Source organism: Dendropsophus ebraccatus, chromosome 12 (genome assembly GCF_027789765.1).
Source record: "Dendropsophus ebraccatus isolate aDenEbr1 chromosome 12, aDenEbr1.pat, whole genome shotgun sequence".
Classification (NCBI taxonomy): Eukaryota; Metazoa; Chordata; class Amphibia; order Anura; family Hylidae; genus Dendropsophus; species Dendropsophus ebraccatus.
In genome coordinates this window covers 62,996,070-63,009,107 of record NC_091465.1, presented here as the reverse complement: position 1 = coordinate 63,009,107, position 13,038 = coordinate 62,996,070, and the positions used below count along the sequence as shown (strand labels likewise).

The 13,038-nt window shown below is 39.3% G+C and overlaps 1 protein-coding gene across 8 annotated transcripts in view; it reads right to left on the bottom strand.

Moving 5' to 3' along the window:
- Positions 1-968: 968 nt before the first annotated feature.
- KASH5 (KASH domain containing 5) overlaps positions 969-13,038 on the bottom strand; it is a 73,621-nt gene continuing 61,551 nt past the window's right edge. For 7 of the 8 annotated variants that reach the window (XM_069947305.1, XM_069947304.1, XM_069947302.1 and 4 more), the window contains exons 15-18: positions 10,353-10,463; positions 7,377-7,519; positions 4,167-4,271; positions 969-1,541 (exon numbers count right to left, since the gene is read on the bottom strand). In XM_069947305.1, coding sequence (XP_069803406.1) covers positions 1,343-1,541; positions 4,167-4,271; positions 7,377-7,519; positions 10,353-10,463 — 558 coding nt within the window. In that variant the 3' untranslated portion in view covers positions 969-1,342. Of the gene's footprint in view, positions 1,542-4,166; positions 4,272-7,376; positions 7,520-9,839; positions 9,880-10,352; positions 10,464-13,038 lie in introns of those variants that run through there. The other variant, XM_069947309.1, reaches the window with a different exon arrangement.

Genomic DNA, 13,038 nt, shown 5'->3' with positions numbered 1-13,038 from the left:
CCATGGATGCGCTATTTCCATACAGCCCAGGGTATGCAGTTGGTCCCTTTACATTCTGCTTTCAGTGTATGGTTTAAAAAAAAATCTGCATATACTGTATATAGCAACAGTTCTTTTATGCTAACTGTAATAGGTCATTTATGCTAAAAGTAACTAGTAAAAGAAATTGTAGAAAACATTTTTTATTTCTAAACTAGTGCACAAAAAATGTGTAGCAATGACCCCGTCAAGCTGTTTGACACAGTTTAGCTTACCCATTCACAATTAGATAGTTGTTGACAGGCCCCTTCCCATATGTATGTTATAAATAGGGAGAGGTAAGAAAGCGAAGGTCCCTAAAAATCTCAAATTTCACCCAAAATGTAATGATTGTGCAACTGAAGTCCCCTGACCTGTGCAGTCAGCACAGAGTTAGGAGGCATAACCATTAGTCACCCAGATCCTAAACAAAAAGGGTCACTAGTGATATTATAAAATACAAATCACTTTATTGATATCAATATAAAATCATGGGGGGAGATTTATCAAACTGGTGTAAAGTAGAACTGGCTCAGTTGCCCCTAGCAACCAATCAGATTCCTCCTTTCATTTTCCAAAGAGTCTGTGAGGAATGAAAGGTGGAATCTGATTGGTTGCTAGGGGCAACTGAGCCAGTTTCACTTTACACCATGTTTGATAAATCTCCCCCACATAATGGAGTAAAATTATGCGCACAAGATGTACTGTAATAAACAACAAGAGAATGATAAGACAAAATAATAAACCTATATAAGGTGCTGTGATATACTGGCTGCCAATGTGGGGATAATAATTGGCAGCCAGTATATCACAGCACCTTATATAGGTTTATTATTTTGTCTTATCATTCTCTTGTTGTTTATTACAGTACATCTTGTGCGCATAATTTTACTCCATTATGTGATTTTATATTGATATCAATAAAGTGATTTGTATTTCATAATATCCGCAGTGACCCTTTTTTGTTTAGGATTTTGTTGATATTGACCTGGGTCAGGTCAGGTGGTCTTTATAGGAAATATTCATTAGTCAACCAGGCCTGCTGAAAACTGAGTATGGCCAAGCTTTGTTCTGCCATAAGACCTCGGAAGCAGCAGAACTGGAGTGTAGTTGCTATGCATCACATTTTCTTTGCTTTAGTTTTGCAAATGTCTTGGTGGAGTTTTTTAACCAAGAAAGTAGTAAACATGCAAAGGTGATACTTAAACATATGTAAACTTTCTTTTATCCAACATTTCTACTTCTTACTATATTATCTGTATCCTAACTGCAGTAGATACCAAACGTATAAGTTATCCATCTTACTGCAATCCAGAGCAGATTTCTAAATGGGTGGAGGCTCCAGATGGTACACTTCTAGATGTGGAGTTAGGATTGCTGATACAGCTGGCCAGATCTTTCCAGACCATATGGGAAAGACCAAGGTGTAGAGAAGAATTGCTAGGAGAAGTGTCTGAGGAGAAGAGCAAGATCTCAGCTTTGTCAATAATGGAGCCAACAAGCAGCTTCCTTCTGTAAATAACCTAAATATAATGGTATCAGAAAATAAGTAATGTGAACCAAGGAGAAGGCTCCCACTGCAACAAACAGATGGTGTGGGTATGTGTAAGGAAACAACTGATGTTTAGGACATCTACATTCTATCACGTAACTCATCCCACCATTAATCTTAACGGGAATCTGCCAGGTCCATACCAGATACAGAGCTTCAGACACAGGCCAATAGGGGGATAAACAAATTATACCTTTGTCTTTGCTGATGGCCATTTGCAGAGGTATAAAAATATATAAGACAAAGTAAGGTATTATTTGTCTTATCTCGCTTTCACCTATATGCCTGTGTCTGCAGATGTGTACATGGTACAGACAAACACTACAACAAATTCATTTTTCATTTGATATACTGTAAATAATTACTATCTGAGTATTGAATTCTAAAGGCCTTATTATACGACCCAAGCTGCTTAATAGCTTTACACTTTAACTTTTTTCATATTTTATGTTGCAGCATCAAAGGGGTTATCCAGTTAGGTAAAATACATGTTGACTCATCCCCAACAATTAGTTACATACTTGTCATTGCCTTATGTGACAGTTGTGTCTGTTATCCCCTACTTACTGCAGGTTGCAATGTACTGCTCTGAGTTGGCCTCCTGGAGGAATGGGCTCCCTCTGGTGGCAGACATGTGCCTGTTCACCTGTATTTATAGCTCAGCCCTTGGTTCTGGAGAATTCTAGTTTGTTCCCTGAGGGTATATACAGTCACCATCTCCACACCTCTGTGCTCAGTTGTTGGTGTGTGTCAGTCAGCAAACCACGTCAGTGCTCCCTAGCTATCTGCCATTTCCTGACTTATAGCGTCCTTCTAGTCATTTGGATCTTTGTTCCATTTCTCATTCTCTGCTCCAGTCTGAACACTTCATATTTTAAAGTGTGATTGCAGTCGGTGGTCACCGAGGGTAGCGACCTGGGAGTTTCCTGCAGTGAAGCCCAACCCGCCTTGTGGTTGGCTCTGGTGAAAACTGGTGGCGTTACACCTTATCAGTCTCCTTCCCCTAGTTCTGAGGCTGCTTTGTGCTGAAGCCAGAGAAAACTGTGTGTGAGCTGTTCTCTACGTCTAGTTGTTAGCCACCAGGAGGGGGCATGATTCCACATGTATTTTAACTAACTGGATATCCCCTTTAAGTTAAAAAAAAAATTAAATCTAGTTTTTCCCTATCAATCTGCATTTAATACCTCATAATGCAAATGAGGGAACAACAGTTTAAAAATTTAGACGTTAACCCCCCCCACCCCCCTTCCCTCGTATGAACGTGCAGACATGTCCTGCAGCAGCAAGGCTAGTTCAGAGAGGGGTCACTCCATGACCCTGCTCTGCAGTCTGTGACTCCCAGGAAGGAGACTGAATGGATAATAACAAGTATTGAATGAATTGTAAGTTTCACCATGGGCAGCAACATATCAAAAGTTATGTTTCAGTGGAATACCCCTTTAACCCCTTAAGGACAGAGACCAAAATTACCTTAAGTGCGGCTTCACACACACCGTATCGCAACGGATTTTCTGCTGTGGATCCACAGCAGATTTGATCTAAATAACTGAACACAGAATTAAATCTGCCCCATCAGATCTGCTGCGGACCCGGTGTGTGTGAAGGCACCCTAAGGACTGGGCCTATTTACATTTTTTCATTTTCATTTTTTCCTCCTCGCCTTCTAAAAGCTATACCTCTTTTACTTTGTAATGCAGCCTTTCAATCTACCATAACATGTATGACAGAACCCCCAAAATATTTACTGCACGGAGATAAGCTCGGTCCACAGCGCAGCCTTACGGCAGGGCGTACATTTACGCCCTCCTACGTTAAGGCCCAGGCTGTGGGGGGCGTAAATGTACACCCACAGTCCTTAAGGGGTTAAACCTGCCTGGGATAAACATAAATTTAAGAAGAAAGGAATTACTATAGGTTTTTTTTCTGCCAACAATCTTCTATGTTTCTATGCTTAAGTGGCCCTTTTAGAGCCCTGACTTCTCTTTTAGAGCCCAATGTGACATCTCTGAAGAGACCTGAAATGGCTGCCCTCGAACAGCCCCTACCTAACAGACAGAATATGAGAGGATCTGCAGGAAAAAATGGCAGATGATCTAAAGCCAAAGGTGCTTCAACTAAGTTCAGAGCAAAGGGTCTAAATACTTACATCAATACAATATTTATTGAGTTATGAATGATAGGGGAAAACTTTTTTGTTTTTGTTTTTTTGTATTAAGCTACAATACAACAAAATGTAATAAAAAAAAAAAAAAAAAAAGGATCAGCAGTAGAGATGAGTGAACCTCCAGCATGCTCGAGTCCATCCGTACCCGAACATTCAGCATTTGATTAGCGGTGGCTGCTGAAGTTGGATAAAGCCCTAAGGCTATGTGGAAATCATGGATATAGTCATTGGCTGTATCCATGTTTTCCAGACAACCTTAGAGCTTTATCCAAGTTCAGCAGCCACCGCTAATCAAATGCCAAACGTTCGGGTTCGGATCGACTCGAACGCGAACCCGGTTCGCTCATCTCTAGAAATTAGCTAATAAAATGAATTCTTATGAATATCCCCCCCCCCCCCCCAACTCATCTTTGATTGTAATGTTTTACTTACCAGGTTCTACAATCTCTGGCTGATATAGTGTCCTGTACTTGCTGCTGCCAACTATGGTATACTGCAAGTTGATTGTTCACAGGCAACAAGGCAAAATCCGGAGACCTGTTTGTTAAAAGAATGGTTTATGTATTATACTTTTTCTATATCCCAAAAAAAGGCAGTGCAGTGTGAATGGTCCTTAAAATTTTCTTCTATATTAAACCCGTCCAGCGAAAATATTTTTCTTTCAAATAAACTGCTTTCAGAAAGTTATATAGTTTTGTAATTTATGTCTATTTAAAAATTTCAAGTCTTCCCATACTTATCAGCTGCTTTATGTCCTGCAAGGAATTTGTTTTCTTTCCAATCTGACACAGTGCTGACATCCCTGTCCGAGACAGGAACTGTCCAGAGCAACAGCAAATTCCTATAGAAAACCTCTCATACTCTTGACAGTTTCTGTCTTGGACTGAGGTGGCAGCAGAGAGCACTGTGTCATACTGAAAAGAAAGCAAATTTCTTGCAGGACATAGAGCAGCTATGAGAAGACTTGAGATTTTTAAACAAAAGTAAATTACAAACCTATGTAACTCTTTGAAACCACTACCAAAAATCCATTTGTTTTGGGGGTTTTTGTTCTGTATTGTGTTTCTGTATTTCCTGGTTGAGCAGATGTACTCAGTACTACAGGTTCCAGAATGCAATGCTTTCCCTCAGCTGTTCATCACAGTCCTCCACCCTGCCCATTCCCTGCCCAAAGCTGTTGCAGAACATCTAGGCTGTGTTCACACATTGCAATTTCATTGGGGTACTGAATTATTTGCAGTACTTTATCATTTCATTGTATTCCCACCCACACAGCTCGCTGTTTTCTCTACCTGTAACCCTGATATTGAAATAAAAAACTTTTTCAATTTAAGTTTAATTTTTTTTCTTTTTATCTCCACGCACATATTATGATCAGGCATCTTTTATCCCCACAGCCCTACAATAAGGAGTTTATGCGATATTATCTTACATGAGATATACTGTTTATGCTTTGTTTTTTGTCTAGGTGGGATTGGCAGTGCCTCTCTGCCATTTGGCACAATTCCATTGTGTTACAGCATCATTTTTGTGAATACGTTGCAGTACTGCAATTAGGCTCCAACATGTGTGAACATAGCCCCAATTTCACTGCAGAGTTTTGCAACTTCACATCAGTAAAGTTGCAGCACCTGCTTCTGGCTGGTCAGAGATATTGAGTTACTCAGGGGATTGGGGGATCCAGCCAAGCCTCCTGTGTCATCACGCCCTGCCCCCTGTCTGCATCATCAGCCTGATCTCAGCAAACACACACAATGTAAGACAGAGGCATGGGATATTTGTCTCCTAAGGGGGAGAGCAGAGGGAGCAGGAGACAAAGTGAATAGGCACAGAGGCCATTTTTCTTCACTTCCTGGATTTCTATCAGCTACCAGTATGGCAGAACTGTACACATATGGTAATTATATAGACACATCTATATAACTTTTAATGTACTTTTAATAGAAAACAAGCTTTCCTTATGTGGAGTTCTCCTTTAAGTTTACATTAAAAGCAGCATCAACACTTGGAACATACACTTCTGACATGTTTTAAGTGTTAAAGAGTAACTGTCATCAGAAATAACAAATAATAGTTATTAATCAGAGCGGGTCTCACTGGTGACACGCAGAAGTGGTCAGGAAATATAGCCTGGAGCACAGCAGCATTAATTTTGACAGTGTAGTTCTATAGACTTAGGGTCCTATTACATGGGCCGACTATGGCCCGATCATTTTAGTAAACGAGCGTCGATCTGCTAAATCGTGTTCATTTACTGGACCTTTTAGACGGCCCAATAAGCGGGCATGGACATCATTAGCAATGTCCATGCAGCCCTTGCCCAAACACCTAACTTCCCGGCACTCCTGGTCTTCTCTCGTGTGCTCCGCAGCTTCTCTGTCCTGGGGGCAACAGCGTCTGAGCAGACCAATCACAGGCCAGGACCGCCGCGACCTGTGATTGGCTGAGCAGCCTTTCAGCTGACAGACGCTGCTGCTGGGACCGGAAAGCTGCGGAGCACAGGAGAGAAGACCGGGAGCAGGGAGAGGTAAGGTGTCAGGTTTTTGGGCAATCGTCGGCCGCGCATCGCTATTACATGATGATTTTAGGTCCAAATCTAAACCAAAGATCAGCCAAAGATCGCTGTCATCGGCTGTTTGTTGTCTCTATTACACGGAGTAATAATCGGACTAATCGGCCTGATTCGTCCGATTATCGCTCCGTGTTATAGGGCCCTACATTTGTCCTTGTTTTCCTTTTCTTATTTTTTATTTTTTTATGATAATTCTACATTTATTATATACTGTACAATAGTTGTTATCACAAACCAGCATAAACAGACAGGTGGCGATGGGGGTCTTACATTCAGGGGGATGCCTTATTTTAAGCTATCCTGTAAATCCTCCACTATGCCTTATTTTCAGAGGATGTCTTATTTTCGGGGAAACAGGGTACATGTAGTGATGCGCTCCTGATGATTTCAGGTCAAGACCTAAAGAAATGATTAGCTGATTTATCGTTTATCGTTTTATGGGCTGATCGTTCTCTCTATTAATTGGCCGAATCGGTCTGATTTGGCCGACTATCGCTCCATGTAAAAGGGCCCTTACTGTAAGCAATTGTCACTGAGGACACTGAAATGCTCCAACCTGTGCCTGTCCAGCTGGCATGAATCTCCGAGCATACCCTGAAAGGGCGTCCTAGGAGCTATTTTGTTATTTTGCAGCAGCTGGAAAATCACAGGTTGGAGACCTCTGTCCTTGAAAATGAAAGGAACAGTTTAGACATGAAGTAAAATAGGAAGTGGCTTAGTCACATAAACCTTATTTATTGTTTGTATTGTTTTCCTGTAATCTGTATGCAGTTGACCATGTTAGATGTTTTAAATGTTTTATGACCTATGCACATTTCTTGTAGTGTTGCATGGTCCTCAAAAAACTTTTATGACATATTAGACATTGTTCTATGCTTGCATAAGACAGGGAGAGAATTTAGTAGCAGAATTAAATTGGATCCTTTTCCTAAAGGGATTCCATTGTATTAAACAGTCTGCTGTAGAAAAAACTGCCTGAAATACAACTTTTAATAAGACCTAGGGAATAACTAAAGTAAATCTATGGGGAATTAATTTTCCCTCTGAATTAAGAACATAGGAGATGATACCTTGTCCTCTTTGAGAGGGACAGCTTGTTGTTAGTGTTAATCTGCTTTCCTCCACTTAGCTTGCTTACGTATGTTTCCCACGCACACTTAAGATGGGTCAGGCAGCTGAGGCCTTTAAGCAAGAAAGTGCTTTTCTCTTCCAGCTGCAATTTTTGAAAAGATGGAAGAAAAATTAACAATCATATAAACCACTTTTGCCATGTATTATACTGATATCCACTGCATTAACCAAGTCAACTAGTCACTTATTGCACACACATACACTTTTCCACATATTATTAATCTCACAGGTACATTTCTTTTTTTTTCCTATAGGCAAGGTCTCAGTTGTTCTATCCACAGATTAAGGTCATGTTCCCACATAGTAAGACACCGGCCGTTCCGTGACCCGGCTGGGTCACGGAACGGCCAGTGTCAGAGAAGATCATACCAGCTGGTACTGCAGTACCGGACGGATGATCTTCACTGCCGCTGAATTCGTACACTGATGCGCCTGAATCAGAATGCTCTGCTGCACACAATGAAGCGTGCGGCCGAAGCCGCGCTCTCCGTTGTGTGCACTGACAGGTTCTCTGTGGCCGCTATTCAGTGAATAGCAGCAACAGAAAACTGACATATCAGTTTTTTACGGTGCTGTTAGGGATCCCGGCCGGAGTGTATACTATGTGTATACACTCCAGCCGGGATTCTATAGAGGGCAGCACAATGTTAGGTTCATATTAATCACGGCCATTTGTTTCACATCGGCAGCAATGGCAGTGATTAATATGAACCTTACGTTGTGTGAAAGATTCTGTACTGCAGATTTTTCTGTAAGCAAGGCCAATAAATACTGCTATAATTGTAAGCATGTAGATGTTTTCTGTAATAGGCCAAGTGATGGAAACATATTGTCTGGATAGGATGTGAAATATACCGATCAGAAGTTCTGTAATCACAGCAAAACACTTTCTGCATTCCTGGTGAACTTCTAAATAAAATGATAGGAACCCAGATACTCGAGCATACTGCTATATTCTTATTAAAGAAAATGGCATTGTCTAGCATTTCCAGGCTTGTTGCTATTGTCTTCTGCGGAGAAAGGCGCACCCGTTTTGCCATAACCTTCTAGAATAAAATTTTTTAACTAAATAACTTCACTGACATATGCAACTTGCTCCCCGGATGAATTGATTTCATGTAAGTTGGTCAGTAACATATCAAATCCTTGTTTTAGGTGAGTAAGCGATCAGAAATAAATTTTAAAAATCCATTCTGTATATGAAGGCCTCTATGGTTAAACCGTACTTTCATGATGCTGTGACCTGCAGAATCGGACAGTGAAGAATGAAGAAGGGTTTCTCTGTTTTGTACAACTAACTTCACCAATAGGCAAAGGCAGAAAAGCCGGGTTTGTTCTTAAAATCAGAATGTGCAAACACTTCAGTGTGATTCTATTTATAGACAACATAGCTGGAGTTTTCTCAGTAAGAGGATGGGAAGTTTGTAAACATTGTTAGTTATTAATAAAGGGGTATTTTAGTTAATACATTTTTTTTTTTTACATTTCTTTTACAAAGTTATATAACATTATTAAAATTTTTTTTTTACAATGATTAAAAGCCCTGCTCCTGGGACGTATCGCTGGTGCTTCTGCATACAGATACTGAGCCTGCCCTGATGCCTATTCTAATGCATGTTACCTTTAGAATAGACAGCTACAGATAGATAGATAGATAGATAGATAGATAGATAGATAGATAGATAGATAGATAGATAGATAGATAATATATAAATTAGATAGATAGATAGATAATATATAAATTGATAGATAGATAGATAGATAGATAATATATAAATTAGATAGCTAGATAGATAATATATAAATTGATAGATAGATAATATATAAGATAGATAGATAATATATAAATTGATAGATAGATAATATATAAGATAGATAGATAATATATAAGATAGATAGATAGATAGATAGATAGATAGATAGATAATATATAAGATAGATAGATAGATAGATAGATAGATAGATAGATAGATAGATAGATAGATAGATCAAATGTAACTTTGGTACATAGCAACAGATCAGGGTGCCAGCCAACTTAACCTTGATCCAGGGAAACACATAGAATAGAATAGCACTCAGGGAACAGTGAATGGACTTGTTTGCGTATAGATACAGTATATGTACAGATAAGTGGTTAGTCATCAACATAAAAACACATTTATTATAAACTCTTTTATTCATTATTCCCGGAATGCTGCAATTTTTTGTATATATGTAAATAGAATAATGTAATGAAAATGAAGGCACACCATTTCATATCACTGTATATAACAAAACGGTAGTTATGAAATGCATCAATTTAAGTGGTGTATTGACATTATGAAGTTATGATGACATTGAGTCATTGAGTATAATGGTGTCTATATATCACAAAAAAGTTCTGGTCCAACTTAGATTGCAACCTTTAGTAGAATTTACAGCTGTAGTCTTGAACTTCATAGGCTAGAAGATCAATTAAAAAGTCATGTGTAGATAGACAGATAGGAGTTAGATAGGTGATAGATAGATAGATAGATAGATAGATAGATAGATAGATAGATAGATAGATAGATAGATAGGACATAGATAGATAGATAGATATGTAACAGAAAATCTAAGCAGCACTGCTCAAAAATATTCGGGTGCCAGCGGTCCTGGATCCTGACCACAGATCGTTCCCAAATAGCAAATAGATAATCCACGGCACTCACGGGGTTAAACGGTGAAAAAAGTAAGTGATTTATTGCAGCATTCCAAAACAAGACACAGTGTCTTGTTTTGGAATGCTGCAATAAATCACTTACTTTTTTCACCGTTTAACCCCGTGAGTGCCGTGGATTATCTATTTGCTAGATAAATAGATAGATAGATAGATAGATAGATAGATAGATAGATAGATAGATAGACCGACAGAGACCAAACAATGTTTCCTTTACTTCTGCTTCTGTATCAGTCCAGATATCCTCCTCAGTCTTCTCCACCCTAGCAGAACAGTCAGGTATGTTGTAAAAAGGATCGGGTAGCTGTAGTTTTGGATTCGTCATAAACTGGAAACACACAAAAAATAGATCCTCCATTTTATTGTCTATTGTATATGAGCTTAGGCCAGTTTGTTGCGTAAATTATGTTAAATCTCTCGGGCTACATGAGGCCACTAAGCAATACCAACATACTTGTAAACATAGCTTAGGCAAAAGAGGAAAACATGCTTTTGTGCAAAACATGGCTTGCACCACAAATATGCAACTTTTGTTTGATAGAAAACTGGCATAGAAGCTTGATCATTTAAAGTGTCTCTGTCCTAATAATTTTCAAAATTTAATTAACAGTAGATGTTAAATAAAGAAAGTTTGCAATTTACATTTATTATTTATTTATGTTTTGTTATCATGCTGTAAAACAAAATTATACTAACTTGTATCCAGGTCCGGTCTCCTTTAGGGTGCGTTCACACCGACAGGATCTGCAGCAGATTTGATGCTGTGTTCAGTTATTTAAATGAAATCTGCTGCAGAAAATCAGCTGCAGATCCTGTCGGTGTGAACGCACCATAAAGCACCTTTTTAGTCCAGTGCTGGTTGAAAAAAAACACATGGGGGGAGATTTATCAAACATGGTGTAAAGTGAAACTGGCTCAGTAGCCCCTAGCAGCCAATCAGATTCCACCTTTCATTCCTCACAGATTCTTTGGAAAATGAAAGGTGGAATCTGATTGGTTGCTAGGGGCAACTGAGCCAGTTTCACTTTACACCATGTTTGATAAATCTCTCCCATGAATTCTAGCCAGTACAGAGTCTAAAATTAAAGATATGACCAGTGCAGAGAGTCACGACTTAATGCGTCTGTCAAACAAATGACTGCCTTCTCTGTGAGCGTTCTGGTGACCTGGAATACACAGGACTTCCTGTGCTTAGACTCTTTGGGAAAAAAAAAGTCAGAACACAGGAAATGTGTTTTTCATGATAACAAAAAAGAAAAATAATGAATGCAAATTGCAAACTTGCTTCACTTTACATCTACTGTTTATTTAGGTTTTAAAAGTTATAACAACAGTGACAGTTAACAGTTAAGTTAAGTGGCAGCTAAACTTTGGTGATAACAACGTATGGTTTATATTGTATACATTTCCCCCGTTGTAGTTTCTTGTATGTTTTGATAATTTTTATTTAATTCAATGATGTACTTATAGCAATACTTCCTACATTCTTCATATCATGAGATCGGTTACAGAATTATGGGTCTAATTTATGTCCTAGCTGGTTTGTGTTATAGTGCTTGTACAGAGGTCAGCTATCAGAAATGTATTTCCGCACCTGTTCTCACCTCAGTGTACTCCTCCGTCTGCAAAGTATGTCCGAGACTATGTCTTCGGCCATGGTTCAGTGTTTTCTACCTGTCTGAACTCTTTCTTCTTCCGGCACTTGCTGTGTGGTGATTGACAGGTTCCACCACACCCGTCTGGTTTCTTCTGCTAGGCTACTCCTGGGTTGTAGATGGTTTACACTGAGTAATCATAGACAGTTGCCTTTGCCACTCATCTCCATTCCCTGCCAGTCTGTGTTCTGTGTGGTTTGGATGTCAGAGGGCTGGTCCTATCATGCCCTGGACTGGGACTGTGGCATCTTATAAGAAGTTCACTTGTGCTCTTGGAAATTGCTTGCGATAGTCTCTTGTACCTAGTGCTGGGGTTTTGTACTGTATTAAATTGCCTGGTATTATGACTTCTTTGCCTGTTCTTTGCTTACCTTCATTTTTGCCTGTTTTTGTACTGTTCTTCTATCTCCGGTTTGACCTCTATCTACCTGCCTGTTGTGTATGTTTATCTTGTCTTGTTCTGTGTCTCCCTTATCCAGGGTAAGGACCGCCGCACAGTTGTTGCCCACTGCCTATGGTCAGCCTGGCAATTAGGCAGGGAGAGTAGTTGCTGTTATTTTGGGAGATAGTTGAGGTCTTGAGGTGGGGGTCACCCCTCCCCCAGGTGGTTTCTGTTTATTTAATTTGTCTTTTATGGGTGTGTTTACATTATTAAAAACCTTTTGGATAGTGAGGACATCATCTTATTTCAAACTACATGCCTTTATTTTTCCTTTTTTTGTTACAGGTTAGATTTATCATTTACATTCACCAACATAAAATTTTTAAGGACACTGATTTTGTTTGTGGTTTAGTAGCCGAGACCTACATTGTTTTCAGTTCAGGTAAACTCACTGATACTAAAGCAGTGATATGCATAACATGGTGTCACTATACAATCAATAAGCTTATGTGTAGACCGTTATGCAGTTTAAAGGCTGCCATATAGGGTGGATCGTCCAAGTTGCTATGGACAGAGACATTAGGGAGGGCAGGACTGCACTGATCTCTACCTAACGTGACAGGTATAGAGTCAAGTTATCTTTCTCAATTTACAGAGCATTGTCTTGTCTGGAAGGATACCAAGCATGAACAATTCTTTTCTGAATGATAGTGTTTTAATGTTCAGAAGACACATGAAACTCTGACGCTAGGTTTATGCTGCCTTGTCTGAGAGACGAAAGATGAACAGTGATGTATCACTTACATCTTTCTATGCAGTTGTTCTCCTGATATCCTTATGAATAACAAGGACACTGAGTACTTGGT